Source organism: Diceros bicornis, chromosome 3, assembly GCF_020826845.1.
Source record: "Diceros bicornis minor isolate mBicDic1 chromosome 3, mDicBic1.mat.cur, whole genome shotgun sequence".
NCBI classification, from domain to species: Eukaryota; Metazoa; Chordata; class Mammalia; order Perissodactyla; family Rhinocerotidae; genus Diceros; species Diceros bicornis.
In genome coordinates this window covers 77709603-77735149 of record NC_080742.1, presented here as the reverse complement: position 1 = coordinate 77735149, position 25547 = coordinate 77709603, and the positions used below count along the sequence as shown (strand labels likewise).

The 25547-nt window shown below is 38.8% G+C and overlaps 1 protein-coding gene across 3 annotated transcripts in view; it reads left to right on the top strand.

Annotated features, from left to right (window-relative positions):
* The window catches only part of TNPO3 (transportin 3), a 93808-nt gene that overhangs the window by 51875 nt on the left and 16386 nt on the right, over positions 1-25547 (top strand). For all 3 annotated transcript variants that reach the window (XM_058529662.1, XM_058529656.1, XM_058529668.1), the window contains 7 exons: positions 1004-1195; positions 3423-3514; positions 4374-4450; positions 5829-5889; positions 6787-6927; positions 16292-16408; positions 17328-17422. In XM_058529662.1, the coding sequence (XP_058385645.1) occupies positions 1004-1195; positions 3423-3514; positions 4374-4450; positions 5829-5889; positions 6787-6927; positions 16292-16408; positions 17328-17422 (775 nt within the window). The remainder of the gene's footprint in view (positions 1-1003; positions 1196-3422; positions 3515-4373; positions 4451-5828; positions 5890-6786; positions 6928-16291; positions 16409-17327; positions 17423-25547) is intronic.

The following is a 25547-nucleotide window of genomic DNA, read 5'->3' as shown; positions in this document are numbered from 1 at the left end:
TATGAGGTTACTCTAAAGTACTCATAAAGTGCTCTTTAACCATGTATGATTTTTCTTAGGGTTTTTCTGTTGAAAAACATTCTAAGTTTTATAAAACAAGGTAAAAGATAAGTTGAATTTGCTTTAGAAATTCGCCTTCCTACTCAGTTTTCTTGAAACACTTACATTTGGTAAAAAGTAAAATGTAATTCTTCTAGAAATGCTAAAAGATCCACCTGTGTGTTTTTAAGGCCTTTTGTAACTGTATTTTAGTATATGTGCTGCGGAAGCGACCACAGCCTTTTGTAACTATAAAGAAGCAAGTCTGAAAGTGTCAACTTTAGATAACTATCATTGTCCTGATTAATGTAGGCTGTTTTTACAAAGTGATTCATCTCTGAGTATAATGGTAACTCTTTGAGCTTTACATTTCTTTCTTATATTACCCTATTCTTTTTTTTTCGGTGAGGAAGATTGGCCCTGAGCTAACGTCCATTGCCAGTCTTCCTCTTTTTGCTGAGGAAGATTTGTCCTGAGCTAACATCTTTTCCCATCTTCCTCTGTTTTGTATGTGGGATGCCACCACAGCATGGGTTGACGAGTGGTGCGTAGGTCTGCACCTGGAATTCAAACCTGCAAAGCCTGGGCCGTCAAAGTGGAGCACGCGAACTTAACCACTACACCACCAGGCCAGCCCCACATTACCCTATTCTTAATACTTGAGCGGTCATATCCATTAGTGCTTTTCAAACTGTTCTGTGAAGCCCTAGCAACAAGCAACAGTTGACTGTCGTGAGGAAAGAAATGCAAGATGAATAGGTAGGACTCAGGGCTCCCTTACACGATGACAGTGAGATCAGCCCCACTTTCATATATTTTATATATTGGGATTTGAACACATTTTATATGGTTCTTTTGCTTAAAAAAAAAAAAAAAAAAGGAATGTAGACCTCTGTTCTAACAAACTAGAAGTTTTCCTTGAGTTTCAATTATGTAATCTCTCTTGTATGGCTTTTCTCCTTAGACCCTGTTTTGGGCTATTTGATGAAAGGCCTGTGTGAAAAGCCTCTGGCTTCTGCTGCAGCCAAAGCCATTCATAACATTTGCTCTGTCTGCCGAGACCACATGGCTCAGCACTTTAATGGACTCTTGGAGATTGCCCGTTCCCTTGATTCCTTCATGTTGTCTCCAGAAGCTGCTGTGGGCTTGCTAAAAGGTATTTACTTAAGATGTTAACCAGGAACAGTCTCCTTTAAGGCACTTCTGGGGGTTATCTTACATCAATCATATCCCGGTTTTTCAATTTCAGTTTACTTAGTGCTGGGGAAGGTGGCTTTTCCACTCAGAGGGTAGGGTGTTGATTATGTGTACATGCATTCTTTTCTTAGAATATTTTAAGGCTACATAACTAATTCAAACTGCTTATAGTATATACAGCACAGGCATAGATTTTGGGTGGAGACAACACATTCAAACTAAACACAGTTCTTTTTTTGAGTTAAGAGAAGAATAAAAAGGGAGATCAAATAAGCATTGCCATACCAAAGAAGTAAGTGGAAATGTAAAGGTAGTGTGGCTGGATCAATCCTATAAGTACAAAGCAAGGGTCTTGGTCTCTTAGTGGTCTTGAACCGTTGCTGATGAGCTTACACTGAGTGATTGCCTATCTAAAGCAGACATCCAGAGTGGTGAGGAAGCTCAGAGTAATGGAAGAACTGGAGATATTATGGCAAAGAAAAAAGACTTAGAAGAGACTTTAAATATGATGACTATTTTTAAATATTTGAAAGATTATCTTATAAAAGAGGGAACAGATTTATTTTATGAGTAATCGACTGTTCACAAATTACTGGCTCCTGGAAAGAAAATGCTTTCTAACCAAACTTTCTAAAAACAGGTTGGGGTGTCCTGTGAGGTAGTGAAATCCCCACAGCTGGTAATTTAGAGGAGATTAGGGTATATCAAATAGAAGACTTGGTAATATGATCTGTGCAGCATCTTTTAAGCCTCTGTGAGTGGTAAATAGTTAGCCTTGGCAAGATTGGGTGACCCTTATGTATGACCTAACTCTGTTCTTTCTCACTTCTGTGACCAGGTTTCTTACCAGCCAGCGTTAACTATCCATTTTCCAAGACAGATTTTATTTTTGTAGCATGGATTTTTGTTGTTTCCCTTCATAGGCATAGATAATAGGCATTAAATCAGAGTCAAATATTCTTCTTAGTTACTGCTAGTGGTTATTGCTGCCATCTTGTCATTTTCTAGTGAAATTTAAGTGACTTCTAACCTGTAATAGAATGTGGCATCCCGGTTATCAGCGGTATCTTCTAGATATTGAAAGTTTTTTTAGTAACATTCTTTTCTGTAGGAATGAACTAAAAGAAAAAGCCATGTTTAAGTTAGATTTTTCTCTCCTTGTTTTAAATAAAACTCTAACTCATCCATGACTTATAGATTGTCAGGAAAAATCATTCAGTTTTTTATTCAAATTTGAAAATTTATGGGTTGATGACTGTTCTGTCAAATGAAATTTCAGGAGATGAGAGAAATCGTAGTCAAGGGATTTTTGACCTAGAAGGGACCTAGTGTAATATGTAATCCTTAGGATTTGGGGGAGATGCTTCAGCAGTTGGTGGGGATTGTGACAAGAGGGAGGCTGAGTAAGATCCTGGGCCTTCTATCCCCACTTTAACCTAACTACCTCTTTTTAAAAAAAAACAAAAAACCTATTTTATTGGAGTTCCAAGTTAATATTTTATTTAGGGGTGAGGGGAAAGGAGTGGGGAGGCTTTTGCAATGATTTAAAAATGAAAGAAAGGCAGACTTAACTATTTCCTTTCTGTTCAAAGCACTAGTTTTACAGATAAAGAAACTGATGCCCAGAGAGAATACATTACCCAGCGCATAGATTCTGTTATGGTAGAACTAGAATTAAATCTCTGATATCGGCCCGTTCTTCCGAGAAAAATTATGTCCAAATTCCTCAAACTTCTTTGATGATAAGAATTACCTATGGTACTTATCAAAAATAAAGGCTCTCCTTGACCCACTAAATCAGAATCTCTGGGAGGTTTGAAAACCATTGTACTATGTGCTATATAAAAATAGCTTTGGCATTGGCTTTGTGAAAGAGATTTTAAAAGTCTTTGAAGAATTGGAATGGGAGACATGTTTAAATATCTTTAAACCAATAGGCTACTGAAGAGAAATAATTTAATATTAACTTCAGTTGTAAATGTCACTGTGAAAGTCAGTATTGTCTTCTAAGCCAAATAAAGAAAAACCAACCATAAATAACAAAATATTGTAATTTAAAAAACAGTGCCGATCTTTTTAAAAGAATGGTACCAGTCAGCCCTTTCTACTAGCCATATGATATAGACCAATGAGTTATCTCACTTCAGCTTTAATTTTCTTCATTTGTATCTTCCTTTGTCTTTCAGGGACAGCACTTGTTCTAGCCAGATTACCTTTGGATAAGATTACTGAATGTCTTAGTGAACTATGTTCTGTTCAGGTTATGGCATTGAAAAAGGTGAGTCCAATTAAGTAAGGGGTGAAACAAATACAGGATGTTTACATGTTAGAAAGGAAAAGAAAATTATTTATTTACAGATGATCTTAGAAAAGCCAAGAGAATGAACTGAAAAGTTATTAAAATTAGTGAGTATATCAAAGTAGCTGTATACATGGAGTAAGTATTCCAAAATGAATAGATTTTCACTCTATCAGTAACACCATTTAGAAGATATGGGAAAAACACTTTTCAAGTTAGCAACCAAAACCATAACCTACCAGCTTTCCTTGAATATTGTAAAGATGTCAGCTCTTCACATATTCCATTTATAGTACAATAACAGTGAACATATCAGTGGGATTTTTAGGAGAACTTGACAAAATGATTCCAAAATTTTTCTCTAATGATATGCTCGTGGACATATCTAAGAAATTTTAGGAAAGAAGAAGAGGCAACTTGCCTTACCTCTTAAAATTAAAGCTGTAATAATTGTAAAGCTTTATAATATAAAGTGAAATATAAATGTAAAATAGATTATATAATATAGTAATGTTATTATATAACATATTATAATGTATATAATATCTTAATCATAGTAAAAGTAAATGGAAAAAAAATTAAATGATACTGTTTCTACTTCACACTGATCATATAGTAAAATGTAGTAAGATACTATCTTGGCCAGGATGCAGTAAGATGGAGGAAAGCAATTTGACAATGCGAATTTAAAAGTTTGCACCATTTGAGTGACTTTCAGGAATCTATTATAATAAGTAGAGATTGAGACAGAGGTTGATGTATAAGGGTGTATGTTGCAGTGTTTGCTGTAGGTTTGTATATGTAATAACTGGGCGTTAATGTCTGTCTGTCTCTTCAGCTCTTATCTCAGGAGCCCAGCAATGGCATGTCCTCAGATCCCACTGTGTTCTTAGATCGCCTTGCAGTGATATTTAGGTAAGAAGGGAAAATTCGTATGCTTGCCTTGAGTTAAAAGCTCAAATGAGACCATTATGTATTGAAGTAAGCAAGTGTTTTTTCTCAGACTTCCAAGTACCTCCTGTAATCTCCTCTGTCAGGAGACTAATTAAGCTTATTACCTGAAGTTTTGGGGCAAAGGCAAATTCTAAGAATTTGTTCTTGGTACACCTTTATCAAAAGACCCTTTAAAATGTTATTAATTCTTTTGGTTTCTAGATCAGTGATTCTCAAACTTTAACATGCATCAGAGTCACCTGTGGGGCTTATCAAAACCGATTGCTGGGTCCCATCCCCAGAGTGTCTGATTGATTGGATCTTGGGTAGGACCCAAGAATTTACATTTCTAATAAGTTCCCAGGTGATGCTGCTGCTGCTGCTTGCTATTCCAAGGATCACAGTTTTAGAACCATTGCTGTATAGTGTTTGGGTGCAAAAAATGATGAAAGCCTCTTCAGTGACCAGGTGAAATTAATCCTCCTTTGAAGTCAAGAAGAGCCTAATTAAAAAAGCATTTGAGTGACAATGTTCAAAGAGTGATCCTTACTGAGTTACATAATTTGTAGTTTGTGAGACCCATAGGTATAACCGTAATATCAGAGTAATAGTTGCGTAAAAGCTTGTGGTGGAGTAAATTAAAACTGAGGCTTTATTTTAGCTTATTAGTTCTTGTCAACAGGTATCTTTTTCTTGTTGACACAATGCTTTCCTTGTGTAATTAGGAGAGCCCTGTTACATGCCTTTCTGAGAGTCTATTAATAATAACCCTTATAACAGGTTGGTGGTTAATCATACAGGGTGTTTTTTTCCTGCTTTCCTTCGAATTAGTGGATTCTAGAACTAGACAAATGGTTGGATTTGACATATTATAGGTGGGCCCATATTGTGTATCACTGGATTCAGACTAGAACCATGAGAAACAACTTTGGTGGAGTAGAGTTCCTAAAGCTTTTGGCTTTTAATGCTGAGAATGGAGCATTACTTGGTTTCTCATAGTGGATTCAGGCAACCTGTATATATTTTTTATTAATTTGGAAGGGACTATATATTCAGGTTTATAAAGGGAAAAATATAAAAAAGATAGTTGTAATGCCCCACACTCACAGCCCCTTCACCCGGAGTTGGATTCGAATTTATGTGTTCCAGTGGAAGTGGCTTAAAGGTGGCAAAAAATGATAGGATGATTTAAACTATGTGCTCGTGTTTGTTTGAATGGAGTAGGACGACACGTGTTATAACTTTACTATCTGGTTTTCTTTATTTGGTGAGAAAGATAGTAAGTTGGCTAGCAGGGTTCAGTGCTCTGGGTCCTTGGTGAAATTGCTCTTCACTAATTTGGGCCATTGTCTTTCCTCAGACACACCAATCCCATTGTGGAAAATGGACAGACTCATCCGTGCCAAAAAGTCATACAGGAAGTAAGTGCTAACAGATGCCTGTGGAACAAGGCTTTCTTCCTTTTTCCTTACAAGGCTGTGGGTAACTAAAGTAAGAAGGTACTGTCTTCTAGGTTCATAGGAAGATTCAATTTGTTGATATGGTTTAAATATCATGATGATATGGTTTAAATAGAGGAATAGACCCATCCAAATAACTGTTTTTGATTTTAGATTTGATAAGAAAACAGGCTGTGGGGAAATGCATTGAAAGGCCGAAGAAGTAGAGAGAGATTAACCTTGTGAATTCTAGAGTGGTAGGAGGGCTAATCAATATTAGCAAACTTTTTTTGACAAAGCCAATTAACCCTCATGACTTTAGTTTCCCCATTGATAACATACTTCCCTTATACTTTTTTCACTGAGGGTAATGTGAGGATCAAAAGGTATGTTTTGAAAAGTACTTTTCAGACTTCAGGGGGGAAACACCAAATATCCTTAAGTGTTCAACGGTATCAAATAATGTCATTTCCTTAACTCTAGTCCTTTTGTTCGAGGTCTCCCAACTTCTTGGAACAGTCTTGAAACATCTCTTCCTCTATAACTCATACTAGTTCTTTCCATCTTAAATCAGGAAGTCCAAAGTTTAGGAAAATGTATGTCTTTGTCTTTTAGTAAAGTTAGACATGCTCCTCTTCCTGTTCTAAAGAGTCACAGTGCTTCTTTTAAGAAGTGGTTGTGTTTTAGTGATGGATAGTGTATTGAATCTCTGCACATATACACACACCCACTGGCCAGAATCAGGCCATGTGTGTTCCTATAGAGAAAGCTTTTTCCAAATTATTTAAAAGCCAAATCAAATGTTAACAACTTGGAGCATTTTTTAAGCTCTTAGTTGTTCATTATTTGCTTTCTTGTGTTCTTTCACTTTTGACTCAGATATGGCCAGTTTTATCTGAGACTCTAAATAAGCACCGGGCTGATAATCGGATTGTAGAGCGTTGTTGCAGGTGCCTCCGCTTTGCTGTTCGCTGTGTGGGGAAAGGATCTGCAGCCCTGCTGCAGCCGCTAGTCACACAGGTAAGTTCACCATGAGAGAGAAAATATGAAGTGTACAGAATTTGAAATAGGAGCCTTTAGAACAAAAACTCTGCTGATGAAATGAAATGCTTTTGTATTCATTAAATACAAACTAAAAAATATTTGAAAGAAATAAGTGGTGCCTGTAGTAGGTATATTGTCTATAAGGGAGACAGCCTATAATCTATTCTGTATAGTGATAGTGTAAATAGCAATACATTCCAGTGTGAAATTAGGAAAAGAGAATGACTTTAATGCTGAGCTCTTTTATACTCAATACTAAACCTTTTTATGTTAATTTCCTTTTTAAAAACGTGGCAAGTCAAACTGGGCTATTTCTTGGCCCAAAGGGATTTTCTTCTATCTTGACCATAGTTAGTTGTTCTCATAAATCTCTTATTTGTCATGAAATAAATTTGACTCTTTTAATCACCAAGACTGATACGTAATTATGATGGTGTGACTCAGTGTATGAGGTTCTCTAAGACCATATTCACATCTAGAGTTACTCTGTATGAGATGCCTATGACTAGTGACTTAGTTCACTAAGTAATTTGTGTTGATGTTAACCCTATAGCAGGGCCAGAACTAGATTGAGGCAAGTGAGGTGCCATGGGCACAAAATTGAGGGAGGCAAGGCAAAGTGCCTGTCCTGCCCTTGCAGGACACTGAGCAAGTACCTTCTTACATTTTGCACCCATGTGCTGAGGTACCCATCCAGTGAGGAAAACTACTGCAGGACTTCAGGCTAGACCACACCCACCCAACCTGAAGTGGCCTTTCTTCACCTGGACAGGGCACCCACGGTGCAGATTTTAAGGAGGCAAACACAGTGAGGGGCTGACCCTCACAGTGACTCTGCATCCCCTTAAATTCTGCACCCTGGGTGCCTCACTCTTAAGGAAGCACTCACTCTCAGTCAGGGTCATGCTGGTGCAGTGTGTGTTGGCACTTGCATGACCTTGCCTCCTTAGATCATAGATTTGATTAAAGTTACACAGGTAAATATTTTAACAGAATTTTAATTTTTAGTGATTTTCTACATTCACTATACCCTGAGTACAACAGTTTATGTCTCCATTTAGGCTGTGTCTACCTCTGGTCAATGGTCCCCTTCAGTGCAGTATGTTCTGGGTCCAATATAACATGATTTAATGCCCTTTTGCTGTTGGAAGATACCCTCATGACTTTGATATTGTTGTTTTTTTTTTTAATTGTGAAATTTTTGTTGTACATTATTGTTTATCAGTCATCATGTAAGTGCATCCCTCCACCCCTTGTGCCCACCTACAACCCCTCTAGCCCCTGGTAACCACCAAATAGTTCTATCTGTCTGTGTGTTGGTTTATCTTCCACATATGAGTGAAATCATGCACTGTTTGTCTTTCTCTTTCTGGCTTATTTCACTTAACATAATACCCTCCAGTTCCATCCATATTGTTGCAAATGGGACGATTTTGTCTTTTTATGGCTAAATAGTATTCCATTGTATATATTACCACGTATTGTTTATACAATCATCAGTTAAGAGACGCTTAGGTTGCTCCCACTTCTTGGCTATAGTGAATAATGCTGCAGTGAACACAGGGGTGCATAAGCCTCTTTGGATTGTTGATTTCAGGTTCTTTAGATAGATACCTGATGATCCAGGTATCCCACTACTGGGTATTTCTACTTTTAATTTTTTGAGCATTCTCCATACTGTTTTCCATAGAGGCCACACCAGTTTGCATTCCCACCAGCAGTGAATGAGGGTCCATTTTCTCCACAACCTCTCCAACGTTTGTTATTTTTTGCCTTGGTGATTATAGCCATTCTCACGTGTGTAAGGTGATATCTTAGTGTTGTTTTGATTTGCATTTCCCTGATGATTAGTGATGTTGAACATCTTTTCATGTGCCTATTGGCCATCTGTATGTCTTCTGTGGAGAAGGTGTGTTCATTTCCTCTGCCCATTTTTTGATTGGGTTGTTTGTTTTTTTGTTGTTCAGTTGCATGAGTTCTTTGTCTATCATGGAGATTAACCCCTTGTTGGATATATGCTTTGCAAATACTTTCTTCCAGCTAGTGGCTTATCTTTTCATTTTGATTCTGGTTTCATTTGCCTTGCAGAAGCTGCTTAGTCTGATGAAGTCCCATTCGTTTATTTTTTCTTTTGTTTCCCTTATCCTTGTGGACATGGAATTTGAAAAGATCCCCCTAAGACTGATGTCAAAGAGTGTACTGCCTATATTTTCTTCTATGAGTTTTATAGTTTCAGGTCTTACCTTCAAGTCTTTGGTCCATTTTGAGTTAATTTTTGTGTAGGGTGAAAGAAGATGGTCTACTTTCATTCTTTTGCATGTGGCTGTCCAGTTTTCCCAGCACCATTTATTGAAGAGACTTTCCTTTCTCCATTGTATGTCCTTAGCTCCTTTGTCGAAGATTAGCTATCTGTAGATGTGTGGTTTTATTTCTGGGCTTTCAATTCTGTTCCATTGATCTGTGTGTCTGTTTTTGTACCAGTACCATGCTGTTTTAATTACTGTTGCTTTGTAGTATATTTTGAAGTCAGGGATTGTGATGCCTCCAGCTTTGTTCTTTTTTCTCAGGATTGCTTTGGCTGTTCGGGGTCTTTCGTTGCCCCATGTGAATTTTAGTATTCTTTGTTCTGCTCCGTGAGGAATGTTATTGGGATACTGATTGAGACTGCACTGAATCTGTAGATTGCTTTAGGTGGTATGGACATTTTAACTATGTCATTCTTCCGATCCATGTGCATGGGATGTCTTTCCATTTCTTTGTGTCGTCATCGATTTCTTTCAATAATGTCTTATAGTTTTCATTGTATAGGTCTTTCACCTCCTTGATTAAATATATTCCTAGATATTTTATTCTTTTTGTTGCGATTGTAGATGGGATTGTCATGAGTTCTCTTTCTGTTAGTTCATTATTAGAGTATAGAAATGCAACTGATTTTTGTAAGTTGATTTTGTACGCTGCAACTTTGCTGTAGTTGTTGATTATTTCTAATAGTTTTCCAATGGATTTTTTAGGGTTTTCTATATATAAAATAATGTTGTGTGCAAACACTGAGAGTTTCACTTCTTCATTGCCTATTTGGATTCCTTTTATTCCTTTTTCTTGCCTAATTGCTCTGGCCAGAACCTCTAGTACTATGTTGAATAAGAGTGGCGAGAGTGGGCACCCTTGTCTTGTTCCTGTTCTCAGAGAACTGGCTTTCAGTTTTTGCCCATTAAGTATGATGTTGGCTGTAGGTTTGTGATATGTGGCCTTTGTTATGTCAAGGTACTTTCCTTCTATACCCATTTTATTGAGAGTTTTTATCGTAAATGGATGTTGTATCTTGTTACATGCCTTCTCTGCATCTATTGAGATAATCATGTGGTTTTTATGCCTCGTTTTGTTAATGTGGTATATCACATTGATTGATTTGCAGATGTTGAACCATCCCTGTGTCCCTGGTATAAATCCCACCTGATCATGGTGTATGATCCTTTTAATGTATTGCTGTATTCAGTTTGCCAGTATTTTGTTGAGGATTTTTGCATCTATGTTCATCAGCAATATTGGCCTGTAATTTTCCTTCTTTGTATTGTCCTTGTCTGGCTTGGGTATCAGGGTGGCGTTGGCCTCATAGAATATGTTAAGAAGTGTTCCGTCTTCCTCTGTTTTTTGGAATAGTTCGAGAAGGATAGGTATTGAGTGTTCCGTCTTCCTCTTTTTTTTTGGAATAGTTGGAGAAGGATAGGTATTGAATCTTCTCTGAATGTTTGGTAGAATTCTCCAGAGAAGCCATCTGATCCTGGACTTTTTTTTTTTCTTGTGAAGAAGATCAGCCCTGAGCTAACATCCATGCCGATCCTCCTCTTTTTGCTGAGGAAGACTGGCCCTGGGCTAACATCTGTGCCCATCTTCCTCCCCTTTTTTATTTTTATATGGGACACTGCCACAGCATTGCCGGACAAGCGGTGCATCGGTGCGCACCCAGGATCTGAACTTGGGCTACCAGCAGCAGAGCGCGCGCACTTAACCGCTACACCACAGGGCCAACCCCTGGACTTTTGTTTTTTGGGGGGTTTTTGATTACTGTTTCAATCTCTTTACTTTGTAATTGGTCTGTTCAGATTCTCTGTTTCTTCTTGATTAAATTTTGGGAGGTTGTATGAGTCTAAGAATTTATCTATTTCTTCTAGATTATCCAATTTGTTTCCATATAGTTTTTCATAGTTTTCTCTTATAATCCTTTGTATTTCTGTGGTGTCCATTGTAATTTCTCCTCTTTAATTTCTAATTTTATTTATTTGAGCTTTCTCTTTTTTTCTTAGTGAGTCTGGCTAAAGGTTTGTCAATTTTGTTTATCTTCTCAAAGAACCAGCTCTTTGTTTCATTGATCTTTTCTACTGTTTTTTTTTTTTTGGTTTCAATTTTGTTTATTTCTGCTCTAGTTTTTATTATTTCCCTCCTTCTGCTGACTTTGGACTTTGTTTTTTCTTCTTTTTCTAATTGCATTAGGTGTAGTTTAAGGTTGCTTTTTTAGGATTTTTCTTGTTTGTTAAGTTGGGCCTGTATTGCTATGAGTTTCCCTCTTAGGACCGCTTTAGCTGCATCCCATATGAGTTGGTATGGTATATTTTCATTTTCATTTGTCTCTAGATATTTTTTGATTTCTCATTTAATTTCTTCAGTGATCCATTCCTTGTTTGGTAGCATGTTGTTTAGTCTCCAGATCTTTGTCACTTTCCCATTTTTTTTCTTGTAGTTGATTTCCAGTTTCGTAGCATTATGGTCGGAAAAGATGCTTATTATGATTTCCATCTTCTTAAAATTATACAGGCTTGCCTTGTTTCCCAACATGTGGTCTATTCTTGAGACTGTTCCATACACGCTTGAGAAGAATGTGTAATCTGCTTTGTTTGGATGCTATGCTGTATATGTATCTCTGAAGTCCATTTGTCTAGTTTTTCATTTAAGTCTACTATTTCCTTATTGACTTTCTGTCTGGATGATCTATCCATTGATGTAAGTAGGGTGTTAAGATCCCCTACTATTGTTGTGTTGTTGTTAATATTCTCCTTTTAGGTTTAATAGTTGCGTTATGTACTTTGGTGCTCCTGTAAGTGATATGTCTTCTTGGTGGAGTGTCCCTTTTATCGTTATATATTGGCCTTCTTTGTCTCTCATTACCTGTTTTATCTTGAAGTCTACTTTGTCTGGTACACTTATGGCAACACCTGCTTTCTTTTGTTTGCCATTAGCTTGGAGTATTATCTTCCATCCTTTCACTCTGAGTCTGGGTTTGTCTTTAGAGCCGAGATGTGTTTCCTGGAGGCAGCATACTGTTGGATCTTGTTTTTTAATCCATCATGCCACCCTGTGTCTTTTGATTAGAGAATTCAATCCATTTACATTTAGAGTGATTATTGATATGAGAGGGCTTCATGTTGCTGTTTTATCGCTTATTTTCTGGTTCTTTTGGATTTCCTTTGTTTCTCCTCCTTTGTGTTTCAGACTAACAGTTTGGTTTGGTAGTTCTGTATGATGGTTTTCTTAGCTTTCTCTTTCTTTGTCATATGTGCCTCTGTTCTGTTTATTTGTTTAGTGATTACCATGAGGTTTATATAAAAAAAAATCTTGTAGATGAGATAGTCCATTTTCTGATGGCCTCTTATTTCCTTAGACTAACTCGATTCCATCACTTTCCTCTTCCCCTTCTAAGTTATTATTGTCACAATTTATTCCATCTTGTGTTGTGAGTTTGTGTTTAAAGTGATGAGGTTATATTTATTTTTGGTGTTTTCCTTCCCTTAATCATTGATGTTATAATTAAGTGTTTGTTAACCTATTCTGATAGACAGCTACAATTTTTCTGATTTTGTCTACCTATTTTTCTCCTTGCTCAAAGCTTTGTATCCGGTTTTTTTTTTTTTTTTTTTTTTTTTAGGCATGAGGGCATTCTTTTTTTTTTTATAATTTTATTTATTTATTTTTCCCCCAAAGCCCCAGTAGATAGTTGTATGTCATAGTTGCACATCCTTCTAGTTGCTGTATGTGGGATGTGGCCTCAGCATGGCTGGAGAAGCGGTGCGTCGGTGCACGCCTGGGATCTGAACCTGGGCCGCCAGCAGTGGAGTGCACGCACTTAACCACTAAGCCACAGGGCCGGCCCCATGAGGGCATTCTTGAGCATTTCTTGTAGCCGAGGTCTTGTGGCAATGAACTCCCTTAGCTTTTGTTTATCTGGGATATTTATTATTTCTCCACTTCTCAAGGATATTTTTTGCTGGATAGAGTATTCTTGGCTGCAAGTTTTGTCTTTCAGAATTTTGAATATATCGTTCCACTCTCTCCTAGCCTATAGAGTTTCTGCCTAGAAATCGGCTGAGAGCCTGATTGGGATTCCTTTGTACGTTACCTTTTTTTGGTCTTGCTACCCTTAGTATCTTTTCTTTGTCATTGACTTTTGCCAGCTTTACTACTATATGCCTTGGAGAGGGTCTTTTTATGTTGATATATTTAGGTGATCTGTTGACTTCATTCACTTGTATTTCCAGCTCCTTCCCCAGGTTTGGGAAGTTCTCAGCTATTATTTGTTTTAACAACCTCTCTGCTCCTTTTTTCCTTTCATCTCCCTCTGGAATACCTATAATCCTTCCGTTGCATTTCCGAATTGAGTTGAATATTTCTTGGAGAATTTCTTCATTGCTTTTTAGTTTTAGTTCTCTGTCCTCCATCTGGAGCATTTCTGCATTCCTATCCTCATTATTGCTAATTCTTTCCTCCGTATTGTCAGCTCTATTCTTTAAAGAATACAGATTTTTCTTTATCTCCTCTGTTGTGTTTTTCATCTTCAACATTTCTGATTGGTTTTTCTTTGTAGGTTCCATCTCTTTTGTGAAGAAGTTCCTGATTTCGTTGAATTGCCTATCTGTGTTTTCTTGTAATTAGTTGAGCTTTTTTATGATAGTTATATTGAATTCTCTATCATTTAGATTATACATTTCTTTGCCTTCAGGATTGATTTCTGGGTGCTTGTCATTTTCCTTCTGGTCTGGAGATTTAATATACTTTTGCATACTGCTTCAGCCGTGGGCTTATTTTTCCTCATGCTGAAAATATCTGGTCGTGGTGTCCATCTGCTGCCACTAGATGGGTGTCAAGGGCTGTGTATTCTGAGCCTGCTGCAATCCGTGGGTGCTCTGGCTGACCAGTTGTGCTGGGGCACCAGGCTGGTGGGAGGGGCTCTTTCTTTCGCCTGCCCAATCCCAGGGTTTTCTTGTGTTTCCCTTGCTATCTGCTCTCCTTGGGTGCTAGCTTGATGAAGGCACCCCTGCAACATTTCAGTCCCCTCTGTATGGGAATTTCCAACAGGTTGTGTGAGAGCTTGGAGAGCGATGGTTTTCCCACAGAGGGCCCCCCTCCCCCAACCCCAGAGCCACGTGGCTTTGGAGGGGAGGGGCTCTTGCTTTTGTCTGTACGATCCCGGCGGCTTCTCATGCTTCCCTTGCTATCTGCTCTCCTGGGGTGCTAGGTTGATGCAGGCCCCCCTGCAACAGTTCAGTCCCTTCCATATGGGACTTTCACACAGGATGTGAGAGAACTTGGAGAGTGACAGTTTTGCCCCTCACCCCTCTCTCTCTCAGAGCCACATGGACCCAGTCCCAGGGTCGTAGACGTTCGGTAAAGAGAGGAGTTCTCCTTACCTCCTTCCACTTCCTCTGGGGGATCCAGCACCTCTGCCTTCAGAGTATGGCTGTGTGGGTCTTTTGTGTTGTATGAATGTCCTCTGTTGGTGTTTGAGTGTCCTTTCTGTTGTATCTTGGAGGGGAGAGTCTACAGGGAAAGCTCACTCCGCCATGATGCTTATGTCACTCAATATTGTTTTTTAATTCCTGCTAATTAAGTATGTGACTAACCCAATATAGTAGGGTGGTACACTTTAGGAAATGTGTTCTAAAGTCAGTACATGTGACTAAAATGAAAACTATTTTTAAAAATCTCATCAATCAGAAGTCAGCAAACTACAGCCAATAGGCCTGCCATCTGTTTTGGCAAATAAGTTACTGAGAGCTAGCCATGCTTATTCATTTAAATATTACCTATTGGCCATTTATGTGCTACATGGCAAAATTGAGTAATCAGAAGATTGTATGGCCAGCAAAGCCTAAAATTTTTACGTTGTGGCCCTTTAAGAAAAAGTTTGCCAGGGCCGGTCCCGTGGCGTAGCGGTTAAGTGCGTGTGCTCCACTGCTGGCGGCCTGGGTTTGGATCCCAGGCGTACACTGACACACCGCTTGTCAGGCCATGCTGTGGTGGTGTCCCACATCAAGTGGAGGAAGATAGGCACAGATGTTAGCTCAGGGCCAGTCTTCCTCAGCAAAAAGAGGAGGATTGGCATGGATGTTAGCTCAGGTCTGATCTTCCTCACAAAAAAAATAAAAAGAAAAAGTTTGCCAATCCCTGAATTAATCATTCATTAAGTGGAACATACAGTTTTGAGTATACAGCAATGAACAGATTCATATATACAGCGCTGAACAGATTCATAGCTCCCATCTCATGTTCATTCCATGGTATATGCTGATACGAGTCACTCTATCCTTCAGCCCCTGCCAAGCTTATAGAGTTGAATTTATGTAATAAGATCAATATATGTGTTTTGTGATGGCATTTAAAATAGGTGAATGTACAGATGCCTCTTAATTTTGGGAGGATAGTACAGTAAAAATCATGAACAAATCATTTAATTTAAATATGTATATTATGTTAAAATTTTTATTCTTTTGAGATCCAAATATCTTGATTAGAAACACTCTTTTTTTACTTAAAAGATTAAATAGTGGGGTTTAGGAACAAGTGAAAATTTAAACAGTGCTTTTGCAGTCTCCTCTAAGATGAGGACATTTGATATTTTTGTCCCTGCTATGGCTATATATGCTATTTAAAAAAAAAAGTTGTCTTGATGCAAACAAGAGCAGCTTTCAGGTGTTGGAAAATTTAAGTATACTGTGCTAGAGTTTGCAAATATTACACAAGCCATGCATGATAATAGCTCTTTAATGGCTTCCAACTTGAAGTATTATACAACTCTCTTAGAACATTGTTTTGGGAAGATAAAGATCAAAAGCTTGAAAGAACTCTAAATAGAGTACTTGAAAATTATAGGGGAATTGAGCCCTATATTTCGAAAAATATTGCCAAAAAGCTTTACTATGTTGTCTTAAAGAAAAGAAACCAATCTATCTATGAATTTCTTCCTCCAAGACAGCTTCCTAAGTTGATACTTTTTGAGAGGTAAAGAATTGAACTAGTTGATACTTTTTGAGGGGTAAAGAATTGAACTAACTGGTTTTACCCTTGGCAGATGGTGAATGTGTACCATATACATCAGCATTCCTGTTTCCTGTACCTTGGCAGTATCCTTGTGGATGAGTACGGCATGGAAGAGGGCTGTCGGCAGGGACTACTAGACATGCTCCAGGTATGTTTTCTTTGGGGAGTATAGATGCGTCCGGGTTGGAAGGTCTAAAGGTCTGGCAATGTGTTCTTCACGATGTCTTTAAATCTGTAGCTTTATGTGTCGTCATCCCGTGCACCCACCTCAACCCCCCCGCCCCCCCAGATGTGTTGATTTCCCAATAATAGAGATAGAAGCTTCCTAGTTGTTTTCTGGACAGGCGTGCTTGGGAGAATGACAGAGAGACTGACCACACGAATGTGATGATCATTCTAGATATACTGCCTAATGTATGCTTTCCAGAGATAGGGTTTTTCTGGGGTGGGGAGGTGGGCAAATGGGTTTAAAATAAAGCATCTGTAAACTCAAGAGTGCTTCTGTTTTTGATTTCTTGCCTGGAACAGCCAATAAACTAGTTTACTTAGCAGGGATGGTCTTAAGGTAAATAGTAGGTATTGGAAAAGCTCTTGATATACTGCTTTTTTCCGCTTCTAGTCATGGGGGAAAATATATTAGGGAGTTAAATTATGATGCTCCTTTTCCCAAGATGTCTTTTCTTTTAAAATTGATATTTCATTATTATTACTATTATTATTATTATTATTAAAACTTCATCTAGTCCCTTAGAGGACTAGACCATATCTAGGATACAAGCACCGTCTTTACTTCCAGAAACTGCTAACACTTTGAGATGATGTTTATCCAGTTTCATCAACTAAAATATATACCCTCAACCCTTTCTGAAATGTGGACTTCATATGTGAAAACTGTCAGCTGAGAAAGATTTCTGTCTTCCTTTTCTTGATCTGATTCTGATTCTCAGTCTCTTCTTTTCCTGTCTGTGCTTCCCCTCTGTTCCCTTGTGTTTGTTGTAATATTTAGTACGTCTGAATGCTGTGGCATTTATATACAAGCATTTGATTTAAAATCACTTCTGTTTTAGGCACTGTGCATCCCCACCTTTCAGCTCCTAGAACAGCAGAATGGGCTCCAGAATCACCCTGACACCGTGGATGACCTGTTCAGGCTAGCCACCAGGTCAGTCCTCTGAAGAGCAACCCTTTCTTTTATTGCTCATTCCCATCACTGCTTAGTCTTGTCACCTAACGCTTGACTGTTTCCTTCTCTGTAAAATGAGGTAAGTGGAGTAGGTAGATTCATGATTCATAACCCAAAGTTAAATTGTGAACCAGAATATCCCCGTAAGTGAGGAAGAGGAGTTGGGTGGGAGCAGAGGAAAGTAGCTGAGTTCCTATCATGAAGGAGAGAACATGCATAACACAATAAACAAGCTTGGTAAAAACATTTGACTAGATAATCTCTAGAATCTCCTGTAGTTTTAACTATGCTTCCATGATGTCATGCTTCACTTCAACTTTTTCCTTGAGAAGCTTAGCATCCTTTAGATATAATCATATCTCAGAATAAAAAATTCTTAGGATTTTAAGGTGCCTTAGAAGTTTATCTGTACAGTACTTTCCAGCTCTACCCCTAGCCCGCCACCCCACTTATTGCTTAAATTCCCTTTACCAGTAACACTGATGTTATTGCCTAAGCTTTGAATTCCTTCTTAGTCCCTAGCTAAGGAATTTGAACCAAATCAGTTAGTGAACATAAAAGCATTAAAAAAAAATAAACTCATTAAACAACATATAATTATATATGTAATGTATATATTGTATCATTTACAAATGTAAAGTGGTGTTGACTTCTCAGGATTGAATATTGAACACTTTTTTTGTTTTTGGACAAGTTAGAAAAGCCTTTTATTTGAGTGATGTGAGAGAATGATTGGGTAGGCTGTCAACCTCTGTTTTCCCAGGGTGTGTTCCTTGAAAAACGAATCCCTAGAGATGCTCTTTGCACAAATGGTTATATAGTGAAATAAATTTGGAAAAATATTGTATCTTTTTCTTGAAGATTCTTTGTGTACATTAAAGGATCTGAGAAACCTTGTGGAAAGTGTAGAGGGTTCCCACGTATTCCCTGCTCCACAGCCTCCTGCAGTATCAGCATCTCCTGCCATAATGGTTAAGTTTGCGCACTCTGCTTCGGCGGCCCGGGGTTCATAGGTTTGGATCCTGGGCGTGGACCAACACACTACTTGTCAAGCTATGCTGTGGTGGCGTCCCATATAAAGTAGAGGAAGGTGGGCCTGGATGTTAGCCCAGGGCCAATCTTCCTCAGTAAAAAAAGGAGGAATGGCAGCAGATGTTAGCTCAGCGCTAATCTTCCTTACACACAAAAACAAAAACAATAAAAAAAATCCCCTGCCAGAGTGGTTCATTTGTTAGAATTGAAGAAACTACAGTGACACATCATTGTCACCCAAAGTCATAGTTTATATTAGGGTTCACTTAGTGGTGCACCTTCTTTGGGTTTGGACAAATGTATAATGACATGTTTCTACCATTAGAGTATCTTACAGAATAGGTTTTGTTTTTTGGAGTTGTTTTTTTTTTTTTTTTTTTGTGAGGAGATCAGCCCTGAGCTAACATCCGCCAATCCTCCTCTTTTTTTGCTGAGGAAGATGGCCCTGGGCTAACATCGGTGCCTATCTTCCTCCACTTTATATGGGACGCCGCCACAGCATGGCTTACCAAGCAGTGCGTCGGTGCGCGCCCGGGATCCGAACCAGCGAACCCCGGGCCGCCGCAGCGGAGCGCGCACACTTAACCGCTTGCGCCACCGGGCCAGCCCCTTTTTGGAGTTTTTTTAATGACGTTTTAATAGTTTTTAACATTGTAAAATTTTGCATTGTACATTTTTGTTTGTCCATCACCATATATATGTCTCCCTTCACCCCTTGTGCCCACCCCACACCCCCACTTCCCCTGGTAACCACAATACAGTTTTCTCTGTCCATGTGTTGGTTTATATTCCACATATGAGTGATATCATGCAGTGTTTGTCTTTCTCCTTCTGGCTTACTTCACTTAACATAATACCCTCCAGGCCCATCCATGTTGTTGCAAATGGAACGATTTTGTCTTTTTTTATGGCTGAGTAGTATTCCATTGTATATATATACCACATTTTCTTGATCCATTTGTCAGTCGAGGGACACTTAGGTTGCTTCCACTTCTTGGCTATAGTGAACAATGCTGCAATGAGCATAGGGGTGCATAAGCCTCTTTGGATTGTTGATTTCAGGTTCGTTGGATAGATTCCCAGTAGTGGGATGGCTGGATCATAGGGCATCTCTATTTTTAATTATTTGAGCAATCTCCGTACCATTTTCCATAGAGGCTGCACCAGTTTGCATTCCCACCAGCTGTGTATGAGGGTTCCTGTTTCTCCACATCCTCTCGAACATTTGTTGTTTTTTGTCTTGGTGATTATAGCCATTCTAACAGGTGTGAGGTGATATCTTAGTGTTGTTTTGATTTGCATTTACCTGATGATTAGTGATGTTGAACATCTTTTCATGTGCCTATTGGCCATCTGTATATCTTCTTTGGAGAAGTGTCTGTTCATTTCCTCTGCCCATTTTTGATTGGGTTGTTTGTTTTTTTGTTGTTCAGTTGTGTTAGTTCTTTATATATCATGGAGATCAACCCTTTGTCAGATGTATGTTTTGCAAATATTCTCTCCCAGCTGGTGGGTTGTCTGTTCATCTGGATTCTGGTTTCGTTTGTCTTGTAGAAGCTCTTTAATCTGACAAAGTCCCACTTGTTTATTTTTTGTTTAGTTTCCCTAGTCTGAGTAGGCATGTCATCTGAAAAGATTCCTTTATGACCAGTGTCAAATAGTGTGTTGCCTATATTTTCTTCTATGAGTTTTATAGTTTCAGGTCTCACCTTCAGGTCTTTGATCCATTTTGAGTTAATTTTTGTGAATGGCGATAGCAGATGGTCCACTTTTCGTTCTTTTGCATGTGGCTGTCCAGTTTTCCCAACACCATTTATTGAAGAGACTTTCCTTTCTCCATTGTATGTCCTTAGCTCCTTTGTCGAAAATTAGCTGTTCGTATATGTGTGGTTTTATTTCTGGGCTTTCAATTCTGTTCCATTGATCTGTGTGTCTGTTTTTGTACCAGTACCATGCTGTTTTGATTACTATTGCTTTGTAGTATGTTTTGAAATCAGGGATTGTGCTGCCTCCTGCTTTGTTCTTTTTTCTTAGGATTGCTTTAGCTATTCAGGGTCTTTTGTTGCCCCATATGAATTTTAGTATTCTTTTTCCTATTTCCATGAAGAATGTCATTGGCATTCTGATTGGGATTGCATTGAATCTGTAGATTGCTTTAGGTAATATAGACATTTTAACTATGTTTATTCTTCCAATCCATGTGCATGGGATGTCTTTCCATTTCTTTATGTCATCATTGATTTCTCTCAATAATGTCTTGTAGTTTTCCTTGTATAGGTCTTTCACCTCCTTGGTAAGGTTTATTCCTAGATGTTTTATTCTGTTTGATGCAGTTGTAAATGGTATTATCTTTTTGAGCTCTCTTTCTGTTAGTTCGTTATTAGCATACAGAAATGCAACTGAGTTTTGTAGATTGATTTTGGACCCTGCGACTTTGCTGTAGTTGTTGATTATTTCTAATAGTTTTCCAACAGATTCTTTAGGGTTTCCTATATATAAAATCATGTCATCTGCAAATAGTGAGAGTTTCACTTCTTCTTTGCCTATTTGGATTCCTTTTATTCCTTTTTCTTGCCTAATTGCTCTGGCCAAAACCTCCAGTACTATGTTGAATAGGAGTGGTGAGGGTGGGCAGTCCTGCCTCGTTCCTATTCTCAGAAGAATGGCTTTCAGTCTTTCCCCGTTGAGTGTGATGTTGGCTGTGGGTTTGTCATAAATAGCCTTTATTATGTTGAGGTACTTTCCTTCTATACCCATTTTGTTGAGAGTTTTTGTCATAAATGGATGTTGTATCTTGTCAAATGCCTTCTCTGCGTCTATTGAGATGACCATGTGGTTTTTGTTCTTTGTTTTGTTGATGTGGTGTGTCACGTTGATTGATTTGCGGATGTTGAACCATCCCTGCGTCCCTGGTATAAATCCCACTTGATCATGGTGTATGATCTTTTTAATGTATTGCTGTATTTGGTTTGCCAATATTTTGTTGAGGATTTTTGCATCTATGTTCATCAGCAATATTGGCCTGTAATTTTCCTTCTTTGTGTTGTCTTTGTCTGCCTGGCCAACATCAGGGTGATGTTGGCCTTGTAGAATGGTTTAGGAAGTGTTCCATCTTCCTCTATTTTTTGGAATAGTTTGAGAAGGATGGGTATTAAATTTTCTTTGAATGTTTGGTAAAAGTCACTGGAGAAGCCATCTGGGTCCTGGACTTTTATTTTTTGGGAGGTTTTTGATTACTATTTCAGTCTCTTTACTTGTGATTGGTCTATTCAGATTCTCCATTTCTTCTTGGTTCAGTTTTGGGAGGTTGTATGAGTCTAAGAATTTATCCCTTTCTTCTAGATTGTCCAATTTGTTGGCATATAATTTCTCATGGTATTCTCTTATAATCTTCTGTATTTCCATGGTATCCGTTGTAATTTCTCCTCTTTCATTTCTAATTTTATTTACTTGAGCCTTTTCTCTGTTTTTATCTTCTCAAACAGCCAACTCTGTTTCATTAATCCTTTCTACTGTTTTTTTGGTCTCAATTTCATTTATTTCTGCTCTGATTTTTATTATTTCTCTCCTGCTGACTTTGGGCTTTGTTTGTTCTTTTTCTAGTTCTGTTAGGTGTAATTTAAGGTTGCTTATTTGGGCTTTTTCTTGTCTGTTAAGGTGGGCTTGTATCACTATGACTTTCCCTCTCAGGACCGCTTTTGCTGCATCCCACATGGTTTGGTGTGGCATATTTTCATTTTCGTTTGTTTCCAGATAGTTTTTGATTTCTCCTTTAATTTCATCAGTGATCCATTGGTTGTTCATTAGTTTGTTGTTTAATCTCCACCTTTTTGTCAGTTTCCCAGTTTTTTTTTTGTGGTTGATTTCCAGTTTCATAGCATTATGGTCTGAAAAGATGCTTGTTATGATTTCAATCTTCTTAAATTTATTGTGGCTTGCTTTGTTTCCCCGCATATGGTCTATCCTTGAGAATGTTCCATGTGCGCTTGGGAAGAATGTGTAGTGAGCTGTTTTTGGATGGAGTTCTCTGTATATGTCTACTAGGTCCATCTCGTCCAGTTTTTCGTTTGTCTACTATTTCTTTTTTTTTTTTTTTTTTATAATTTTTATTTATTTATTTATTTTCCCCCCAAAGCCCCAGTAGATAGTTGTATGTCATAGCTGCACATCCTTCTAGTTGCTGTATATGGGAGACGGCCTCAGCATGGCCGGAGAAGCGGTGTGTCGGTGCGCACCCGGGATCCGAACCCGGGCCTCCAGCAGCGGAGCGCGCGCACCCAACCGCTAAGCCACGGGGCTGGCCCAAAGTCTACTATTTCTTTATTGACTTTTTGTCTGGATGATCTATCCATTGATGTAAGTGGGATATTAAGTAGGGGTACTATTATTGTGTTGTTGTTAATGTCTCCTTTTAGGTTTGTTAATAGTTGCTTTATGTACATTGGTGCTCCTATGTTGGGTGCATATATATTTATAAGTGATATGTCTTCTTGGTGGAGTGTCCCTTTTATCATTATATATTTCCCTTCTTTATCTCTGTTATCCTGTTTTATCTTGAAGTCTACTTTGTCTGATATGAGTATGGCAACACCTGCTTTCTTTTGTTTGCCATTAGCTTGGAGTATTGTCTTCTATCCTTTCACTCTGAGCCTGTGCTTGTCTTTAGAGCTGAGATGTGTTTCCTGGAGGCAGCGTATTGTTGGGTCTTGCTTTTTAATCCATCCTGCCACTCTGTATCTTTTGATTGGAGAGTTCAATCCATTTACATTTAGGGTAATTATTGATATATGAGGGCTTAATGTTGCTGTTTTGTCACTTATTTTCCAGTTCTTTTGCATTTCCTTTGTTTCTTGTCCCATTTGTTTTGGACTGCCAATTCAGTTTGGTTGTTCTGTCTTATGACTTTTCTAGTTTTCTCTTTGTTCATCATATGTGATTTTGTTTTGATTATTTGTTTAGTGGTTACCTTGAGGTTTGTGTAAAAAATCTTGTGTATGAGATAATCCATTATCTGATGGCCTCCTATTTCCGTATACTAAGTCAATTCGATCACTTTCCTCTTCCCCTTCTAAGTCGTTCTTGTTATACCTTATTCTATCTTGTGTTGTGGGTGTGTGTTTACAGTGATGAGGTTAAATTCATTTTTGGTGAATTCCTTCCTTTGATCTTTGATTTTGGTATTTAAGTGGTTGCTAACTTATTCCAGTAAAGATCTACTATTTTTCTGAGTTTGTCTACCTATTTTTCTCCTTGCTCCAAGCTTTGTATTCCCTTTCTCTTCTTTTTTTTCAGGCCTGAGGGCCTTCTTGAGTATTTCTTGTAGTGGGGATCTCGTGGCCATGAACTCCCTTAGCTTTGTTTATCTGGGAAAGTTACTATTTATCCATCATATTTGAAGGATATTTTTGCTGGATAGAGTATTCTTGGCTGAAAGTTTTTGTCTTTCAGTATTTTGAATATATCATTCCAGTCTCTCCTAGCCTGTAAAGTTTCTGTTGAGAAATCCGCTGAGAGTCTGATGGGAGTTCCTTTGTACGTTATTTTTTTGGTTTTGTGTAGCTGCCCTTAATATTGTTTCTTCGTCATTGACTTTGGCCAGCCTTACCACTAGATGTCGTGGAGTGGGCCTTTGCCTGATGACACATTTAGGTGATCTGTTGGCTTCGCTTACTGGTATTTCCTGTTCCTTCCCCAGATTTGGGAAGTTCTCAGCTATTATTTCCTTGAATAGGCTCTCTGTTCCTCTTTCCCTCTCTTCTCCCTCAGGAATACCTATAATTCTTATGTTACGTTTCCTAATAGAGTCAGATATTTCTTGGAGACTTTCTTCATTTCTTTTTAGTCTTAGTTCTCTCTCCTCTTCCATCTGGAGCATATCTGTATTCCTATCCTCTATAATGTTAATTCTTTCCTCCATATTGTCAGCTCTGTTCTTTAAAGATTCCAGATTCTCCTTTACCTCTTCCATTGTGTTCTTTATCTCCATCAGCACTGATTGGTTTTTCTTTATGATTTCAATCTCTTTTGTGAAGAAACTCCTAATCTCATTGAATTGTTTCTCTGTGTTGTCTCGTATTTCGTTGAGTTTTTTTATGATAGCTATTTTGAAATCTCTGTTTAGGTTATGGATTTCTGTGTCTTCATGGTTGGTTTCTGGGTGCTTGTCATTTTCCTTCTGGTCTGGTGATTTCATGTACCTGTGCATTGTGGTTCCTTTATTGGCTTTGTTTTTCCTCATCCTGGAAATCTCTGGTTGCAATTTCCACTCACCCCCACTCTGTGGGGGTAAAGGGCTGTGTAATCTGAGCCCCCTGTGCTCTGCCCCAGCTGTTCACTGCAATCCGCCGGTCGCTTGGTCTGGTGTGGTCGGCTGAGCAGCAGGGTCCGGCTTGGGGTGAGGGGACTTTCTTTTGCCTGCTGGGTCCCTGGCGTGGGGGGCTTCTGATTCATCCCTTGTTATCCACTCTCCTGGGGTGCTCAGATGTTGATGGTACCCCACAGCAGTTGTGAGTCCTGTGTGTGGGAGTTTTGCACTGGCTGAGAGAGCCCAAAGAGATACCGTTTCCCCGCAGAGGGCCGCCCCTCCCCCCTCTCTGAGAGCTGCACAGACCGGGATCGCTGATCTGATCGGGAGGGAGAGGAGTTCTCCTTACCTCTCCTCACTTCCTCCAGGGGCCCAGCACATTCCACTCTCAGATGTGCGGCAGTGTGGATCTTTCCGATCTTGCTTTTCGCTGTCTAGGATTCCGTTGTTGGTCTGTGACTTTTCCTTTTGTTGTATCTTATCGGGGGAAGAGTTTACGGGAAAGCTCACACTGCCATGACGCTGACGTCACTCTGTCATCAAATTTTTATTCCAGTTATAATCTGGATGGCAGGCGGCCGAGAGCTCTTAGCACACGCCCGGCACTGGCTGGGGCTCAGGGCCATGCTTCCTGCCTGGAGTCAGCCTCTGGATTTGGGGATCCTCCCATGTGCTGGGCCTGCAGATTCACTGGGGCAGCCTCACTATGAATGAGAATCCAGAATAGTTTTACTACTCTAAAAATCCCCTGTGTTCCACCTATTCATG